The sequence below is a fragment of the Ptychodera flava genome, chromosome 10 (assembly GCF_041260155.1).
Source record: "Ptychodera flava strain L36383 chromosome 10, AS_Pfla_20210202, whole genome shotgun sequence".
NCBI classification, from domain to species: Eukaryota; Metazoa; Hemichordata; class Enteropneusta; family Ptychoderidae; genus Ptychodera; species Ptychodera flava.
This window is the reverse complement of record NC_091937.1, coordinates 23,435,069-23,454,826: the sequence shown is the minus strand read 5'-3', so window position 1 is coordinate 23,454,826 and position 19,758 is coordinate 23,435,069. Positions and strand designations below refer to the sequence as shown.

The window sequence follows — 19,758 nt, the reverse complement described above, 5'->3', positions numbered from 1 at the left end:
CTTTCTTCAACAGCATAGATCATTTTTGCAGATTTTTTTCATCATGGTCACTGGGGATAGCGTAACCGTGATTTCATGAAGCCGTACTGTCTGAGGTCAACGTACGGCAGTTTACTTCGAACGAAACATTTCTGGATGAATGACACGATCATTCAGTCAAATTCAAAGGCTATTTTTAGACGCTCCACTACATTCATGAATAAACAACAGATGTACTCTTTCATCCAGCCGATTTTCGAAGCATTCTATTGGACAGTATATATAGCACGTCGGTTCTAGCCAGACCTAGTAACCTGCGGATACTCGCTGCTGGCGGCTTCGCCGCTCGCGCCGCACGCAGGTTTCGAGGTCTGGCATGCGATACTACGTCGAGCCCATCGGAGAGAGAACCGCTCGTCAGTGTCCACACGCTGTCCTCCAATTGGAGATAATTGTCGTACTCGTCTCCTTCCGCCGTGTTGTCTGGGTACACCCAGAAAGAACCCTCCAAGTTATCTCCGGCAGCAAGATTTTCATCACCGGTGTTCGTTATAACAGCGGTGACGGTGATCTCGTGGTCGACGTCAGGATAGAACGTCTGGGAACAAGCATCAGTTATGGTGATGACAGGCTCACTGATATCTGTTGACATCAAAAGATATAATGAAGTAATGAAGTGTAATCACAGGTTGTGTTTGAAAAATTGTTTCAATTACAATATCAAGCTATGACTAACGTTTGCTCTCGTTGGGCAAAAATGAATTTTTCTGATCACCAACAGCTTTTCTTTAGGAGTACCCGTCTTTGGTGTCTTCAACAAAATCATCGACATTGAATTGCAAACAAACGACTAACATATACATTTGTCACAATATCAGTAAATCTAAAAGACTTTTCTGTGGATCTGCCTTCTCTTCACGCCGATAAATACTCTTAAGGGAGAAAAATGGCTTTACAGAAGTTAAAAAACAACCAGTAACTCCTGTAGCAATGTCACACATAATTGATCGGGGAAAAATACAAAAAAAGCGCATCACTTATGGCCAATAATATATGTGATCACAAATGTTCGTTATTTTGGATTATATTACCATGCCCTGTCAGTCGCACTTTAATTAGTCGAGCTGAACCACGTGACTGACCACAAATAACGTCACAGTCATGGTTTGTTTACATGCACGAGAATATGAACAATAATGTTAACATCGTACCTTTACAGCAAAAACATAAATTGTGATTTGTACAAAGATCATAATCAGTCACAAACAAAATGAAGCTCATGGGCCAACTTTAGACGCTTTTTTTCCAAAAAATCTCCGGATTTGCTATTCTTTTCAGCGCCCGTTTACTTTCGCGTGGGAAATTTTCGTAAATTTTGACTGCTTTCTTGGGTTCGCTGATAATGTAATAGAAATAACAGACTCCGCCCTGACCATTGACGTTTATTTATGGGCGCAAAGGAGGGGAAGGCCAAAATTAACGGGTTCGGCAAGCCTCGCCCATTATTTCTACATTATTACACAGATTTTACCATCCATGTTACCATGTCACCGGCGTGGTATGAATTTGTGATCATAACATCGCTGTAGCTTGACGTAACCTGTCTCATGAGCATGCTTGAAATGTGTCTATTTGAGAAATACCTAGCAATAATAGCTTGCAACAAGGGAAACCAAGCCACTCGGTGGAGCGAAATAGGAATGTCTACATGAATTAAAGACAGGAACTGCAATAGGAAAGCGGAAAATAAAACTATAGTTACACGTAATTTTGATGATGTAAAGCCCGTGATAAACAGAAGTGCTGTTTCAACACCCGACTTTGAAATGCTAAAAGGAAATGTGAAAGTTAAACACATTCCGTAACAAAGCGTGTTGGGAAGACAAAAATAGAACTCACGTGGTTGCGCAGAGACCATCGCCATAAAAAATGTTAGAGAATAAAACAGACGCAGATCCATCGTGTTCTGTAACAAACAAACAAACAAAGATTGAAAAAGTTAAACTCGATTCAAAACCCAACAATTACGTGAATTTTGTGTTCGAATCTTTGATTGTTATCTATCTATCTATCTATTTATCTATCTATCTATCTATCTTTCTATACCATATCGCCTTTATACCAGGACTACTTTCCTCCAAGGCCTACTGTCTTGCTAATATTCTATGGTACGCCGAAAGCCAACACTTCATGATTATGAATGTTAAATGTTCACATTTATGATATTAACAAAAGTTCAATCACCCTATCATATCCCTCCTATCTTCAACCTACTTGTTGCACAAGTCAGGTATGATATTCGGTGTGCTAATTTGAGCGGAGAGGGCGTCTTACACTGTTATCGTTTCATCTCCAAGCAACGAATTTAAACTCCGACCTGCATCATTCAAACCGGGTCCCCTCTTTGATCATGAGTTATATTTAGCGTTTGCCTCAATGACAAGTTCTGTATCCACAACATATTCATCGCTTTAGTATCAGTGTGCCATAAACCACGTTGGCTTAGTATCCATCCGCCATAAACCACGTTGCCTCAGTAACAGTGCCACAAGGAGAAATATTTTATATTTATATCGAAAACACGACACAGCAGTCTCTCCTAAGAGTTGTTCTCGTGGGATTCTTTGCAGTAGTAAGTGTATGCGTATATTTGTGTAAGAGCACAAAGCTATTTTAGAGAATATTGGTTTTTTACTTAAGAATATCATGCGATTCTGTCTGAGCTAAAGTTTGAAAGCGGCAGTTATAGTTCGTTAGATAACGCCAAAAAGACAGCCAGAATCGTACAAATGTTTAGGAAGCGGCGGTTATAGTTCGTTAGACAACGCCAAAAAGACAGCCAGAATCGTTTAGGGTGACAAAGAAAGACAGAAGTTATGAAGACAACAAGTAGAATTACTACACAACGTATAAAGTATAAATGCTTTTGTAGTAAATGAAATGAAAAGTGACCCATGAGGGACTCGAACCCACATCCCCCGAATATATTTCGGATGCTCTGAGCTAATAGAACAGTCGGAAGTACTATGGCCGGTCCTGTCACTTAGATGGGGCTCTTCATTTCATGTGCGTGTATAGTGAGTTTTGGCTAAACTCATTACCTAATCTTTCTGCCTAAGGATCCTATGGATTCAACAGGGACTCGCACAGAAGTCACCAACTTAGGAATTGATTTTTGGTAATGAGGATCAGTCTTACGAATGATGCAAAGCCAGAGAAGTGTATATTTTTGGGTTTGAAATTGTGACTCACCTCACTATACGAATTTTATCTATTTTGTAGTAAATGAAATGAAAAGTGACATGCGGGACTCGAACCGATGCGGGTTCGCAGATCCATGTGTTCCTCTCTAAATTATGTTCCTTTTTTCAAGTTTTCGTAAAATTTGCAAGTCTTTAGAGTCAATTAAATGACCTTAATCAAACTGATGAAAAGTCTTCAAAAGAAGTCAGAGGTCACCTGCTTCATCCGAAAAAATAAAGAGAGAGAAATAAAGCGTTTAGAATTTGTTTGACGGTTGCCCTTGGTTACGTCCCTCTACGCATTGTTCCATAGTTATCAATAAGTGAATAATATATCGATTGATACTGGAAGCGTCGTGTATTTTTGAACAAAGGCACGGCTTGCCGAGTGGCTGTGGTCAATGTGAAAAGACTGCTATGTGTATTCACGGAATGGCTTTCAAGACTGTGGCCTTATTCCAGCAAAAGCAAGCTATCCTTTATGTCAAGGTGTGAGGTAGATGTATATCGCTGTCTTTCTCAGTAGTTATTGACATATGACGAAATAAATAGGTCATTAAAACGTTATCCTGTAACGATGGAAGCAGAATGATCACGAAAAACATTGCTTACCTGTTTGTTGGCAAGAATGACTGTCTAGTTCAGGTGTGATGTTTTGCTGTGCAGGTTTTGCCAATGAAATGGACTGGTTGTTCAAAACGAATCTTTTTATTGCAGTATGAATAGCCCTGAAAAGGCGTGTATACTTAAGTCATCCAATCACAATGTGTGTTCCATGTTTCTTTGACAACCATTGCCAACAAATGTCAACGAAAATTGCAGCATTGTAATATAGCTAACTAATTTTGCAATGTTGACTTACGATGAAACCAGTCCTTGCAACCACGGTGCTTTTATTTCGTAAATTGCCACTTTCAATGAGTTTAATACGAAGATTAAAGCTAGTATAGCCCTCAACGACAACACCGACACAACTTCACTTAAACTGCTTATTAAACCGACTTGGTTCACTAGCGCCGTAATGAAGCGAAGTGGTTACGGCGCTGTGAAAATATTTAGATGTTTGTCGCGTAACCTTAATATAACATGTTATGTCCAATTTTCTTTGGTCAATATGTTTACTTGGGTGACCAAAATCAGGCCAAACAATAAATATTATTATGTGTTTCCGGTAATCTGACTTACCAATTTAAAATCCTCCGACGTCCCTAAACTTTTTTCTTCATTTTCAAAACTCAAGCATGGTTTTGCCTAATTTTGCTGTTTTTTGATGCGTCACCTTGGAATAAAAACAAAAAGTCAAAAACGTTCCAGACTGACCCACACTCTTTTCTGAGGGTTTGTTAAAGGAAACACACATTTTCCTTACGTCTGTTGTCATACAAGTACAGCCTGCGAATTTTCCCACAATACGTTTCGTTCATTATCAGTGGAGAAAGGATATTTGGCCAGCACTGAACATGTTACCTGCCAATGGTGGCGCTGCAAATTTTGCTGTTTAGGATTAGATTAGCGTGCTTGTCGAAACATTTATTTCTGTTCGGCATCAGTAAGACAAAGACGATCTTCTAAAGATCCATACAGCCGTATCAGTTCTGAACTCATGCGAACATGCTGACGTTTGAAAAGTCTGAATATCTAGAAAATGACAATAGTTTTATTGAAGTTTGGAATAGTTTTTTACACAGACCCGGACTGTGTCTTGGGCCAATCTGACTAAAATCCGATGCAGTGATGGGCCGTTCTTGTACGCAATTGTGTTTCTTTTCTCCTAGACCCTCGGTTTTTTGGAGGGTCTATGCTATTTTTGCGTACTGTCTTAGGTGTAATAATGTCACCTAGTCTCGGGAATGTTGATAAGCATACCTGTCACTTTGGGTAAATGTCAAACTTTGTAGACAAAAGCAGCGTTTTACTCGTATGCGATCATACCATACAGTCAAAACGCTAACAGTGCTCAGATAAAAATAGGAGAGGCGATTTGGTGTACATGATGACAATGTAATGGAGTTATGACGCACAAAATGTTGACCACCCAGTAAAGTTCACTTATAGGAAATTTACGTGCCAGTTGCAAAAATCTGCATTCTTAAATAACCGTCAGGGTCGTATCATTTGAAATGTGTACTCCCATAAATACTGGGGAGTTGATATTTGCCTCCAGATCTTTCAGGTCTGGAGAGTCCATAATCGGAGATATGCGAGATCTCGCAACAGAGACAACAAATCGGTAAATGTATATCTTACCAACGGTAAAGTCTTCATTACATCAACGTTCGACTCTATCCACCTCAAATTATCATCTTTCTCGTACCACGGTCCCGCTATCACGTTCGTTTTTGGGCGACCCGTAGCACCTCGAAATAACTGGCATGGGAGGGCGTATTTGCCGAAAGTATTCAAAACCTGTTCCTCATCGTGTTTGTTGTATCGGCCGTAGAGTTATACCATTTGTGTGGCTTTTTATGTATCTTTGTTTTCTTGTCTGACTTGTATATAATTTCAGCGGACGGATTACAATGAAATTTTACCACTTGGAGACTGGTACACATGTATAGGGCAGGTGTCAAGAACAGTGGATTGCCAACTGCTTTCGTATTCTGTATAGTTTTTGAGAATTTTTATCGGTAGAAGTAATCCCTTCCTTCGGATTAAATCAGCGGTATATCGTAAATAATAAGTGTGGTAAACTTTGCGGACAGACGATGCTGAAAGTTATTATTCAGTTTAGGATAGTGTCAGGCACCACCGACGTATGGTTAGTCACAATGTCAGGATTCCGTCCCTGATACTTGAATTACGCCCTCACTGGCTGGTTTAGCCGCATCGGACAGTGTCGCCGGGCTGCCAGGTTGAATCACTCGACTTGCCATCATGCATGCCTTGGGGGGGGGGGGGGGGGAGGGCCGGTGTTTTGGCGTTGGGTCGCCATATTTCGCGCAAGCATTTTTGAAGGGTCATGAAATTTCATGCATGCCTTTGGCGGACGGTTATAATTTTTTGCGCGACTATCGCAACTGTTAGACTGTAAGAAGTGCTTCATCCAAAAATATCAAATCATAATACATTGGAATCTATTGGGCAAACTATTAACAATGTTCCCCTACATAACAAGCTATATCTGTACATTATATCTGTTTGATAATTATGTACATGTACTTTCACATTGCTTGAAGTGGGAAGTAAAAAGTACATGCGTGTACAAGAAATTTGAATTTTGGATTCCATCAAAATGTTGATTCACTATACATGGGAGTCTATGAGGAAACGATAATTTTTTTTTTCAATTCAGAACTAGCAAAATCTGTGCATTTATAGAAGTCTGACAATTTATTTTAATATACTGGATTAGACCAGGGTGGTTCAAGTGCACGTTTGTGCAAGAATTTCGATTTTGGAATTTCTTGATTCACTATATATTGTAGTCTACGAGGAAACTATGAATACCTTTTTTGCCAATACAAAACTAGCTAAATCTGTAATTTTATATATGTTTAACAATTTATATAAATGTACACGATGAGACTAGGGTGTTTGAAAGAGCAGATGCAAACAACAAATATGATATTTGAATTTCACCCAAAATATTAAAGCGCTTGGTGAATCTAGGGGCTAGCAATTAAATAATCTCCCACAACAAAACTTGCAATATATGTGAATTTATATGTATATGTTGTTAAAGATTGATGGTTAGGCTGTAATAAGTTCCTCGACAAACAATAGTGATCTCTGTACAATTACAAGTCAAACTATAAATGAAGGTAAACATTACAGCTTTTGTCCCTTTTGATTTTGAATAAACCATTGTAGTTGACAACATTATTTATTGCGATTTGTGATCTCTTTTCATTGAATTACTTGAAACCTCGAATAAAACGGATTATTCATAAAGGTTAAAAGTATTCTTTGAACTTTCAAAGGTTAAATGAGAAATTATATGTTAATTACACTTTGATATGGACTGTGACACGCAGAGAAAGGGTCACTGTGTTTTTCGCATGGAAATTGGGAAGGGTAACTGGTTTCCTTGCAAACACTTTTGAAGCGTCACTTGGAAAACATCGGCCCTGTAATTTATGTCCAGTCCCTTAAGGTAGAACGCACCTCGGGGACAGACATTCGGACTCTCAAACTTTTACAATTCTCTTCTGATATACCACATATGGGGGTTCATTTTAAAGCTCTTGGTGAAAGGAAACTTTTCACCGCTTAGTTTTTCGAAATTCAAAATTTTTTTCTCCATAGTGTTAACACAGTGATGGTGGCCATTTTGAATTTCTAATATGGGTAAATCTTGGGTAATTTGTTTCTCTAGTACCAAAATTTGCATGGTGACCCCCTATTTTTATTCTTGATTTTGAAAGAGAATAATTGAAAGATTCATTAAGGAAAGTTGGAGCAAAAGTTTAAGTCTTTCACTTTCGAGGTGCATAATACCTTAAGGTATGGAGTGGAATGGTTACAGTGTGATTTACGTTTCATGTGAATTGTGAAAAACATTTGTATGTTTGTTTGTATACTAAAGAAAAGAGGGAAATGGTACACTTACGAGGCTGTCCTAGCGATCCTCCGAAAAGCTTGGCGTTGACCCCATGCAAGCATCGGGACACGCTCACTTGTTCTTATCAAAATGCAGTACCTTGATCATCGTCTTGTCTGCACGGCTTGGTTAAGTCGGTGTGGTGTAGTCTTTCTACAATGGAGGTTCCTGCACGAATAAACATCCTTGGCGGACCGATCGATTCTCACATGTACACCGTCCGTCTCGCTGAACCTGCCCAAAAACTACATGGAACGGAAAATGCCAGTCTTCGAATATGGAGTGGATTACCCTTTTCTCGATTTGCCGCTGGGGGTGTTATTTTTACTGCGAGACAAAGAATCACAGACACTAAAAGTAAATTTCGCGATTTCGAATCGATCAGTAGTTGAGTATCAAAACAAAAGTTAATTAAGTATGCATATTTTTGTTTTCTATGTCTATTTGAATATGAGAGAGAGAGAGAGAGAGAGAGAGAGAGAGAGAGAGAGAGAGAGAGAGAGAGAGAGAGAGAGAGAGAGAGAGAGAGAGAGAGAGAGAGAGAGAGAGAGAGAGAGAGAGAGAGAGAGAGAGAGAGAGAGAGAGAGATGTGCATCGTATTGGGTACATACGAGGGGTACAACATTCTTTCCTTGATGAAGTAAACTGACTGGAAATAAATTGTAGAATAATATGACTACATAGAATTCGATGATTTTTAATCGATTTTTTCAGGTAATTAAGTATTTCCTTCTAATGAAGCAAACCTTTGGATTTTATTTATTAATTGCAAAAGGCTTAAAAACAAAAACAAAAAATGTCCAAATTGGGTATTTGACCGTGCAGTAGTGGTCTCTGAGTCATTCAACTGGTCCATTCCGGACACCTGGTACAACCACTTAAGGTAGAACGCACCTCGGGGACAGACATTCGGACTCTCAAACTTTTACAATTCTCTTCTGATATACCACATGTGGGGGTCATTTTAAAGCTCTTGGTGAAAGAAAACTTTTCACCGGCTTAGTTTTTCGAAATTCGAAAATTTTTATTTTTCTCCATAGAGTTAACACAGGGATGGCGGCCATTTTGAATTTCTAATATCGGTAAATCTTGGGTAATTTGTTTCTCTAGTACCAAAATTTGCACGGTGACCCCCTATTTTTATTCTTGATTTTGAAAGAGAATGATTGAAAGATTCCTTGAGGAAAGTTAGAGCAAAGTTTAAGTCTTTCACTTTCGAGGTGCATACTACTTTAAGTAGTGGTTTCTAGATTTCACTGTTGATTTCGTCAGTGGTTTTCGTTTGCATTGTTTCTTGGACCCGGTTATTTATTTGCTTTGAATGATCGATTACGATTGCTGGAATATCGATTTCAAGTTCGATATGTAGGCTGCAGCGTTGCAGCCAGGAATTTTAAACCAGGGGACACTCCCACTGCCGTTTATTTTGGGGAAATTTTGCACATTTTGGGGACAACATGCGTCAGTTGTCAATCATTTTTTTGTATTATTTTATCATAAATTAGTTTCACTACCAAAATTAAAGCTACCAAGACCGCGTCACTATATGCTCTCATTTCAGCCAACTGAAACACAAACTGCATACCGTATCTGCCACCAATTACAGCTCAGTTGGACTACAACCAAGTGCAGCGTTTTATATAAGCCTGAAAATAATCAAGCAAAACAAAGGCCATCAGATATTACTTGCAGGCTACACCCATTGAACAAAGTCGACTGATGAGTGGCACCCGATGTGACCCGCGCACAGTGCGCGACAATGCGGGACAACGGGTTCCGTTTTGGGGACATTGTCGCAAGGGCTGCATCACTGAATACAGGTATATCAGTGAATGAGCATTTTAGTAGTTTGCAATGAAGTTAGCTGTATAATAAGGTAGACTTTAAAACGTGTCTATGTAGTCATAGTGTCATTTTTTCCATAAATCATAAGACTGTAGATGACTGTCTGTTTTCGTAAATGTACTTTGCAATATTTTTTATATAGTAATTTTGATAAGATGTAGGTCTAAGTATTTGGAAAAATATGTCTTCCTCGTTTTGGTGATACATTGATCATCATCATCAATGCGTTGTTTAATATTCATGGCTTTGTTTTTGATGAGTATGTTTTTGCTATATAGTTTTGTGCAATACAACTCTCTTGCTAATTATTCAATCTGTTTCTTTTTTTCTGGGTTTGATTGCACAGGGTGTGGCTTATGGTATGGTAATATAAAAATAAAATCGTGAGTCTGATAATGATGTCATGCTTTGAACTTCACAGTGCAGATCTGATTTTACCTAACATTGCTCACCAAGAGAATCACCAACTTACCCATTGCCTGTTTCGTTTTGAAGATATATCGAAACGACGTGGACTCTATGTAAGGCAAAAATAAATAAATAAATAAAATAAATAAATAAAATTGTGCTGTTCCGATGACATAGTTTTCAAAATTAGGGTAGGTAGGTCGGCAGGAAGTTTTTTACAAAATATTTTTATTTTCAAATATGCATTTTTCGGCTGTCAAACACTGGTCACAACATTTCCAGAAAATGTACCGCACATATAAAAGGAATAAAAAACATAAAAAACATCCTCGTTCAAGCAAAAATCAAATGCCAGGTAACGAACGCGTGATTTTACGGGATTTTTCCCTTTTTTTACTTCCGTGTTTACGTAGCTCTAAAAAGTTTAGGGTCGACAGGTAAAAAAATAGGGTAGGTATATAGGGTTATCGGAACAGCACAATGTTTTTTTTGATCGGCCTAAATTCCATGTCACCAGAGAAGAAAACAGATTCTTTCGTATTTCATTTCGAATTAAAAAGACCTTATATTTAATACCAATCAATTTTTGTGCACGTTGTGTCTGTAATCACCGAGAAGGTAATGATAAATATTTATTTCTGAAATTACCTTGATAACGTTTACTGGAAAGTCGGTAATGAAATGACTAAGGCGTCAAACGAGCTAAGGAAAAGTTATGTACGTGTTTGACCTAGATTCACTCATTCCTGTAGCGGCTTGTTTTCTGAAGGTCAAGTTCACTCCTTATATAGGCCTACTTTGCATTCTTTTACTTACTAATTTATTGATCGACTGACTGACTGACTTCTGACTGACTCACTCATCCGCTCATTTACTGACTGACTGATTAATAGACAGACTTCATCAATTTACTTATTTATTTAAATATAAAAGTTTTTTCTCACTATTCGTTACTGCAGATGTTGACTCAAAACGGCGTATAAAAGAGGAGCTACCTTGCATGGATCGAAGTGGCAGGGTTGTGCCTTGAACTCGCGCGTCGTTGAGTCATCTCGGTCGACGTGACTTCGGGATTTAGGATTCGTACGGGAACTACTGCATTGAAATATGTTTCAAAAAGTTACAATTTTGACGGTGACAAGCTGTGATCCGATTTGCTGAACACAATTTATGTACTGCTTAGTTCCCCCGTGTCCGTCTGGACAGGAAATACCCGGAACGGTGTTGCTATTTCTTGGAAACCGTATACGGCACGTGGCTTTGTTTACGAAATATTATTAAAAATAAATATGAAGTGCGGTTGGTCGGTGTAATCATGTGATTTTCCCGGAATGTCAACAATGTATCCATGCAACGTCCATTTCTGTCAATCAAAGTCTCAATTTCAATACCAAATTTCACCCTCGCATTCATTGACTTTACTACGTCCACGACGTTATAGAGAATTTACCCTCACAGAAAGTCAATCGAATATGCAAAACTTTCACCATTCTCCCGGAATGCTCCTTACAAATGAGAAAGATGTCATCTATACAAATTGTTATTTGCGGACATGACTCGAATAACAACTACCATTATTTATACCTTCGGCAAGTTACGAATATAGTATGATCCGAACACGAAACGGGAAGTGGAGCCCACACAACACCTAAATAGAAATCGTCCGAAGCGTCTCTCTTTAAACGAAATGATGGATCTATCTATCACATACGGTCTCACGTGCTAATTGCATGAATTAAGTCATCACCCCAACCCGATCGCAGCGTATGTATTGGAAAGAGAAGCAAAAATTAATTTTGTGAGCGTGTAATATCAGATAGAGTGCTGATCAAATACTCAATTCTCCCAAATAGGGAATTTCCCGACCAGCATTCCGCTGTTTTCGCATCGCTAATAAGATGGCCGACTCATGCACTCACATCGTAGTACATAGGGATACCATACTGTCCGACTTTGGCTGCAACCCGTCGAAATACTCATCAGAAGTGACTGCGGAGGGAACCATGGATCCACAGTAACGCTTCCAGTTGGAATCTATTGTACTTTACTGTGTGTTTAAGGGGTAAACTATACAATTTTACCGGAGAGATAACTAGAAACCATTGGATAGTGTACAGCGTAAACGGTTATGGCTGCCGCTGGCAGGCGGCTGTATTCTGCCACGTTTATTCTCGAGGGAAGGATTTCAGCGACCACGTGAAGCGTTCCGTTTTCGACAAATTGAATATATTGGTTAAAAATTCTGATTATTTTCATCACATTTGCCACACAGGCAGCTGTTGTATTCGTATTGTTTTCTCGCCGTGGCCGCCATCTTGAATTCCAGGGAGGTCATCGCAATTACTGGGCCATAGGGACTTCCTGCATATATGCCAGTTTGAGGAATATTAAAATCATAATTGATGACAATTTGCCGGAAAGTACAAGATTTTGATGTTTTAAGGTGTATTGATATTGCTGACCAAGAAGCACGTTTCATCTATAACGTGAAAAACTTCGGGTAACAGCTCGCCGAGGAATGACCTATGCTGTAATACTGCCAAGGGTACGTTGAGAGAACTTGTACCACTCTCATTACAACGCTATGAGGCGCGATAGTACGGACAGGAGAAACCGCCCCAAAACCTTCCCCAACACCACTTATGTTGGGAACAGTCGACAGATGTTGAAAGAAATACGTGAAAGTCTGAAACACTTGCAAATCCCCGAGCAGATACCCGGTTCCTCGAAAACGTCTTCGCCCCTCCGCGGTAGTTCGTCAGACACGCAACCAGCCGATGCTACCAGACAGAGACAGCCCACCAAATTCAGTTCTCACCAAAAAGCGTTGGACAAAATAAGGACTAGTTTACAACCTTATGAAAACGCCTTTCAAAATGGCCTGGATCCTACTGGAGCTACACCGGCTCAAGTCAACCGTGCTATGGTGCATCAGCTGATGCAACACGGTTATGATGAGGTTTGTAGTGTTACATTCTTCAAAGTCGTCGATTTTATCCCAAAGTACAACGATATACACTGCTGTCTGAAGTAGTGGAAACTTAGATTTAGGCAAGAGGTTGTGTCTGTTGATAATTTAGAATTAATTATTAGTATATCATTTTATATTACATCACACTCTTTATTCTGTGTTGTTCAAATGTTTGTAATCTCAACACCAGAAATTGTAATTTGAAATGTCAACGCACAGAAAGGGAAAGTGAACATGATAAATAATTTGGGCACCCCACCCCCTCCCCAAGTCACCAATTAGTTGTGGAATCCAGTAAAAACTACAACTAATGATGTGACTTATGAAGAACAGTTTAATTAAAGTGAACTTTTTAAGGACAATTCATCGTTTGGTGATTTTTAGTATGGTGCTAAAAACAAAATCTTGCAATTGGCCGTTTTTGTGTGGGATGCATGAATTTATAATGGTAGCAACAGTCATACTGTATAACCCCTCCCCCTGGGAAAACAGTATCTACCATTGAAATCGTTGGGGATGCTTAAGTAGGAGATTTCAAAGACCAAAGTTGTTGGAGTGTTTGTGGATAGGAAATGAAAACTTTAACACGCCATTCAGGAAAGTACACGGTCTGTCATGATACGAGCTAATCATGTTCCACCAATATAGCTATATTTATGTGTTATTTTTAGTTCTTATGTGTAATAGTCATAACCAAGACCTACAGTGTAAAGGTTCTAATTAATGATAATAGAACAAAATAAATATACATGTACCGTAGAATGTGGGCGACTGTGCCTGTTAGTGACCCATGGCCATCTTTTTACACCCAGTTAAAAGGACGAGTTCACACATACCTGTTCCCAGCCTGTGACGGTAATGTGTGAAATAAATTTGAAAAATCGTTGAAGTGTGATCGAATGCTACTGTATATAGCATGTCAACAAAGCAGGGAAAATCAAGTTACTGCTAAATGAAGCCATCAAATCCGTACCACCAGTTGCCGTAGAGACAGATACCTTGAGATGACAACTGTCTATCAGATAACCAGTCAATGAATATTTGCATAGCTGTATCCTGTATCAAATGAGAAAGGTCTTTCCACAGTACAACAATAAAGTATTAATTAGATACACAAATCAGTAAACAAACAAACAAACATAAATACAGAAAATTGTGGGATTGACAAACCAATATGGATGGAACATGGAGCTAGAAACGAGTTGCAACTAGTGTGTGAAGGGACTGTGTACACACATACAACCACAGGGTGTGAGGAAGTTTGTAATGTTGTTTATATCCATTTATCCTGTTGAGAATTGTGCATTTCTCCCGCTTTTTATAATTCAGTTTTTGGTAAACCAATATGTGCATTGAGGGCACGCATGGGTCCTGACAACTATCCACTGAGCTGGTGTAGATGAAAAGCATTCTGGAAAGAAATAAATTTATTAAATGCAATAACACTTTCAAGAAAGTGAAATACAATACGATAATAATAGCAACTAGTTCTTTTGATAAGCCATCAAGAAATGTTATTAATATCTACACAGAATTTCTTTTGCTTTCTTCATTTTGACTTCTGCGAACTTTGGAGAGATCATAAATGCCAAGTCTTCATCCTCTACTCTTTATCAGTAGATATAGCTTTTTGAGATAATTAGGACTGCATGTGAACTATAAGTATGTGTGGCAGACACATTAAATCTTGCAATGATCCCATTTGTGGATATTGTTGCAGTTTATGCAAAGTACATGTCTGAAAGGCAGCATAGTACATGTAAATCTTGCTACAGCTCCATTTGTTGATTTGGCCACAGTTTATTCATATAAACTTCACAGAAATAGGTGAGAGCCATGACAACAATAGTCATGTACAGGTTGAGGGTTATGTCAAGAAATGACAGTCAAAGTCACTGTGATCAGTGATACATAATGTGTAGTGTTAAAAACGACAGAAAGACTTGCACAACAAGTGATCATTGTATATGTACAGGTATTGATCTCAGTGAATTGTGAAGTCAGTATATTGAAGTAGTCCAGGTATGTGACAATGTCATGACTATTTTCAGAGCGGTTCTGCAGATCTTATGGATAGCCTTGTCCCCATGTGAAATTTTAAACCTGTAATTACCATCCTTCTGAAAGTGCTTTCTTTTCATCCTTCAATTTCTTGTGTTAGGTCTGTATTGATGCATGGTCAGTATTGTTTATGTCAGGCTCTAAAAATGGAAACTGACCAGAGAGCAAGAAAAAGATGCATATTTAAAAGCCAGTGGTCAGAACTTTTGATGATTTCTTCACTATTGTTGTTTTCAACATCAACTATAACTGTACATTTTTGTGTGCTACTCTCCAAAGCATCTCAAGATACATAGTAAATATAACTTATCAACTCAGCCTGTACTCAGTGTACACTGCATTGTTATTGTTGACAACTGAATTCTGGTCTGGACTAGAATTCAAACGTAAGCAACTAAATGTGCAGTTTACAGATACAGACACTGTGTTGACGATGTTGTAACATGCTTTAGGGAGTACAACACAAATTTACAACAGACATCAAAACAAAATAGTGAGAAAATCATCAAAATTAGAGCTAAAATAACATCTACTGGCCTGTGAACAGAATTTATTAAAAGTATGTCAAGAACAGATAATTATATGAAAAGTAATGCCGTCTTTTGCACCTTGGTCGGATAACCACCAACAAAAGATACCTTTGAATGCATTCTTTCCAGCTATAAAAGCCACAGTTTCAATGTATTTCTTTGGCTGTTTTCTCTCTCTCTCTGTCTTTTTACCTGTATCGTAATGAATTCTCCGAGTGCCTCAGGGCATCAAGTTCCTGTCCATCTGTCTATCTAGCATGCTTGGCTTCACAATAACTATGGTGAGAAGCTTCATTAAAAGTTTAAAACCACTCTGAAAATGAGGTTAGCAATAAATCAAGCCCTTGGCGTAGTTTTCCCTAATTTTTTCCCACGTACTGGTGTCAAAATCAACAGCTCCTCCTTGAGACTGAAGTACATGATTTTGCTTGTTTGAAAACAGCTGTACATTGACACTTATTCACATTCGCCAGATAAAAAAATAAGGCATTCCAAGTTGAAAGGCCATGTGTATTCTTGTCGAAAGAGTGTGCAAAGTTTTGTGGTCTTTACAGACTCTTTCTGTTAAATCTAGATTTCTTTGATCAATCTCAAGAAAATGTATAACAGGAAGCTACGTGTAGTAAGAGATCTTGATATTGGAGATACATGTAAAATTGTCTACATGCATCACCTCTAACCTACATACCCTGCCATGCCAGTTACATCCCCTATCTGCCTAGTAGTCACTAAAGTCAGTAAAAGTGTCATTTTCACCTACTTGGCATGGTGATATTATTTAATTTGATTTTACATGTAGTCAGTAAAAATCACGTGTATTATATAATTGTATCTGACTATTTCAAGTGCCTTCAAATGTTAAAATTATTATTGAAATGCAGTGTATACGGGACATGTTACATGTCTCACTGGATTTAACCAGCTTACATTGTAACTGCTCACCCCCGATTGCCTGTAAACAGGTCCACAATTAAACGACAGTGAGATGAGAATTTGGCAGGATATAATAAAAGTTTCAAGGGGCAGGTTCTATATCAGCTTTATGTGTAAACAAATCCGTTAAATGGACACATCTTTCAAAAAGGAATGAAAAACCAACATCACAGAAATAATTGGTGTCAACAAACACTTATGCAAGAACTATGGAGGACTGGCACTTTACATGTCAAACAAAAGGTCACATACAGAATGCCGAAAAAAATTAAAAAAGACAGAGTACCAATTATTAGCATCATACATTGTGTATTCAAATTGTTGGGGGGAGGGGGAGGGGAGGAAGGTTGGAACTATTGCCTGGAAAGTAATAATCCCTTCTACCATTTGTGTGTTCAGAGTATTGACAATATGCTGCCATTATTGGGTGACCCTAGGTGACCTCTAAGGTAGGATAGGCTTACATGTATGCTGGTTTTAGCTTTAATCTGACAAATCTCTGCTGACTGATTTAGATGTAATGAAAGAAATGATTAAATTTAATCAACTGGATCACTTTTCTACGTTGTCAATCATCGTATGTACATGTCGCCGTAGTCAGTCATATGTTTTGGAGATTTTCTTGAATTAAGCTGTGACAGTAATATAGAAATCACGACAGCAAATACCAGGCAAGACCATTTATAATTTAATTTGCTTTCGTTGAAAGGTAGACATCTCCAAAAAGACTTTCAACGTGGGGTACAATGGTTGACAAATCATTTTGAAATAATGTTTGGGAATATAATTGCCAATTAATAATAATTGTGGTTGTGTTTACTGTTGAAAAAAAAAAAAAAAAAATGAAAAGCAAGTTTCAGTTTATTTGAATGAGTAATTTTGAATGTCACATGTCAGGTAATTTGACAATGAATGTTTCTCCTTGACTTTGTTTCACCATGATGCTTTTGATTTTCTTTTCTGCCTGCTTGTACTTTGAAGTACAAATTTGCCAAGCACATAATAAAATCTTCTGTTCATGGTTTTACTCTATTTGATCCAAGATGTCACCAATCAGTGCAATCGGCAAAATGCCTTAATATTTCAAGATTGTCCATTTTGCCAAAGATGTACATGTAGGTAGGTTACAGTGGTCCTCCCCAGACATCTCAAGGTCAAAAATACTGCATGGTACCTATGAAAAGTACAAGATAACATAACCTTATGTAGCATTGCACAAAGTCAAGTATTTGTCATGTTCAAGGTTACATTTGTATAATAGCCAAAACATAATGTTAAAAACAATTCAAAAAGTTTACATTTACAGCAAACTGTCAAAATGGTAAATTTAATCATTTAATTGTATCTTATCCAAACTTAAAGCAATGTGTAAATTACATCATTATTATCCTAGCGTTAGTCAGTTCCTCCACTACCATAGTGTAAGGACTACATGCTCTATTCTGATACCCAAAGTGTTACAAAGGAAGTTGTTATGTACATATATGATAATAAATATGTTATGTATGAATGCATTGGTGTCCTCTCCTTATCAATAACTACCCTCATAATTGATACAGAAATCTGCTCAGTTGTAACTCAATGCTATATATCTGAAGATGGTTTCACCAAACTACCAAATTTAGAAAAATATAGTTAAATGGTGGCACAAGTCATGATGGTGCTAGTGGAGTCCAGTGTCTCAACCCTTGCCAGTAGATACCTGCATCTGTGTACTTCTGGTCAACACGTTGGGGCACTTGTGTAACCGTACTTGTACATGTATGCATTATTTTTATCCTAAAATTGCCATTTTTGTTTACTTGAAGTGGATATTTGCCACCAGTCTTTACATTAGCATATGCAAATTATATTGTGAACTTGAAGAATGTGTGTTAGATTGGTGTAAATTGTGGCCAGTGGTCTCAAGGACACATGCAGAGATGGTAACCATTAATTTTTACATGTAGTTGTCTGTTAACAGTGTGATAAACATAAAACTGTCAGTTATCATTTGTTTTGTAAAGTATTTCTGACATTAAGGTTTCTACATTGACGAGCACAACTTTTCTTAAACCAGTACATCTCTAGATAGAACTGAATATATGGGTTGTAGCATTGGACTGTACAGTAGAGGCTGGTAAATCACAGGGTGGAGGGACTAGGGTAAATGATAATACATACTCACATACTGGAGGTGTAATGAGGGCAATTTTGTAATAAACAAAAAGCTCAACTTGTGGACAAAAGGGATTTTAACATCAGTGAATAGATATTATTGCTATAGCAATTAATGTGTTTGAAATAAGATTCTGATGAAATAGCATGAAATGTCAAGGATTATTTTCACCGCTATGTTATCTTTGTGGTATACGCATTTCAATGATCATATCTGGTTATAAACAGTCACATGAGAATAAACTCTGTAACTACTATTTTGAAATCAAACCCTGTTTGTGAGTTGAATGGACATCTAAATGTCATAGGTAAACGCCATCAAGTATCACGATAGTTGCCGTGTCAACAAGCAATAGAAAGTGTTTACTATAAATACATGTACAAAAAGCGCACATATGTTGCAGTCATTTTTGCATATGTGGCACAGAATAATAAAGCACAGCATTTCAAGTAGTGACTCATAGCGTCATAAAAATACAGCCATCAAATCCAAATTCTGGAGACAGCTGTTGTCATGCGTGGGTATCATATTGGTGTGAAATTTGTAAACAGCCATTGTTTTGTAAGTTTGCTGCTTATACTCAGATGATTGCTTGTGGATATCGATGCGTGTACACTTGATGACTCATGTTTATTGAAATCACCTAAATATCAAAGAGATTATCATTGCTGTTGCAACATGTGTGATTTCTAAATATTTCCTCAAATTTTGGATAACCATATACAGTAGACTTACATGTAAGTAATAATATGATGTGCATTTACATGTACATGTACCACAGAGGAACAAACTTCTGCACTGTTTTGACTTGTGATATAAATAAAATATTACCTACTACTAGTATAAGTACAAACTGTGTAATATACCACTATATTGTGATTGCATAGGTAGCCAAACTTGCATGTGATAATGAAATCTTACCTAATCATGCACATCGTTATTGTATCGGTAGCCAAATGTGAAAGATAATGCATACATGTATCATGTGATAATCAAATTCTGTTCCATTTTGTATGACTGTAATTACCAAAACTTAGAAATTCCAATAGTCAGATGTAGATTGTACTGCTGTTATTTTGTATTTTACTGGC

The 19,758-nt window shown here is 37.8% G+C and overlaps 1 protein-coding gene and 1 long non-coding RNA gene across 2 annotated transcripts in view; one reads left to right on the top strand and one right to left on the bottom strand.

Annotated features, from left to right (window-relative positions):
• Window positions 1–374: 374 nt before the first annotated feature.
• On the bottom strand, window positions 375–3,925 carry LOC139142276 (uncharacterized). The gene is made up of 3 exons (XR_011554347.1): window positions 3,834–3,925; window positions 1,879–1,945; window positions 375–621 (listed from the first exon to the last, which is right to left on the bottom strand). It is a non-coding gene; the product is annotated as an uncharacterized lncRNA (long non-coding RNA).
• Window positions 3,926–11,892: 7,967 nt separating this feature from the next.
• Window positions 11,893–19,758, top strand: part of LOC139142275 (serine/threonine-protein kinase LATS1-like) — a 28,728-nt gene continuing 20,862 nt past the window's right edge. The window contains exon 1 of the mRNA XM_070712158.1: window positions 11,893–12,973. Coding sequence (XP_070568259.1) covers window positions 12,599–12,973 — 375 coding nt within the window. The 5' untranslated portion in view covers window positions 11,893–12,598. The remainder of the gene's footprint in view (window positions 12,974–19,758) is intronic.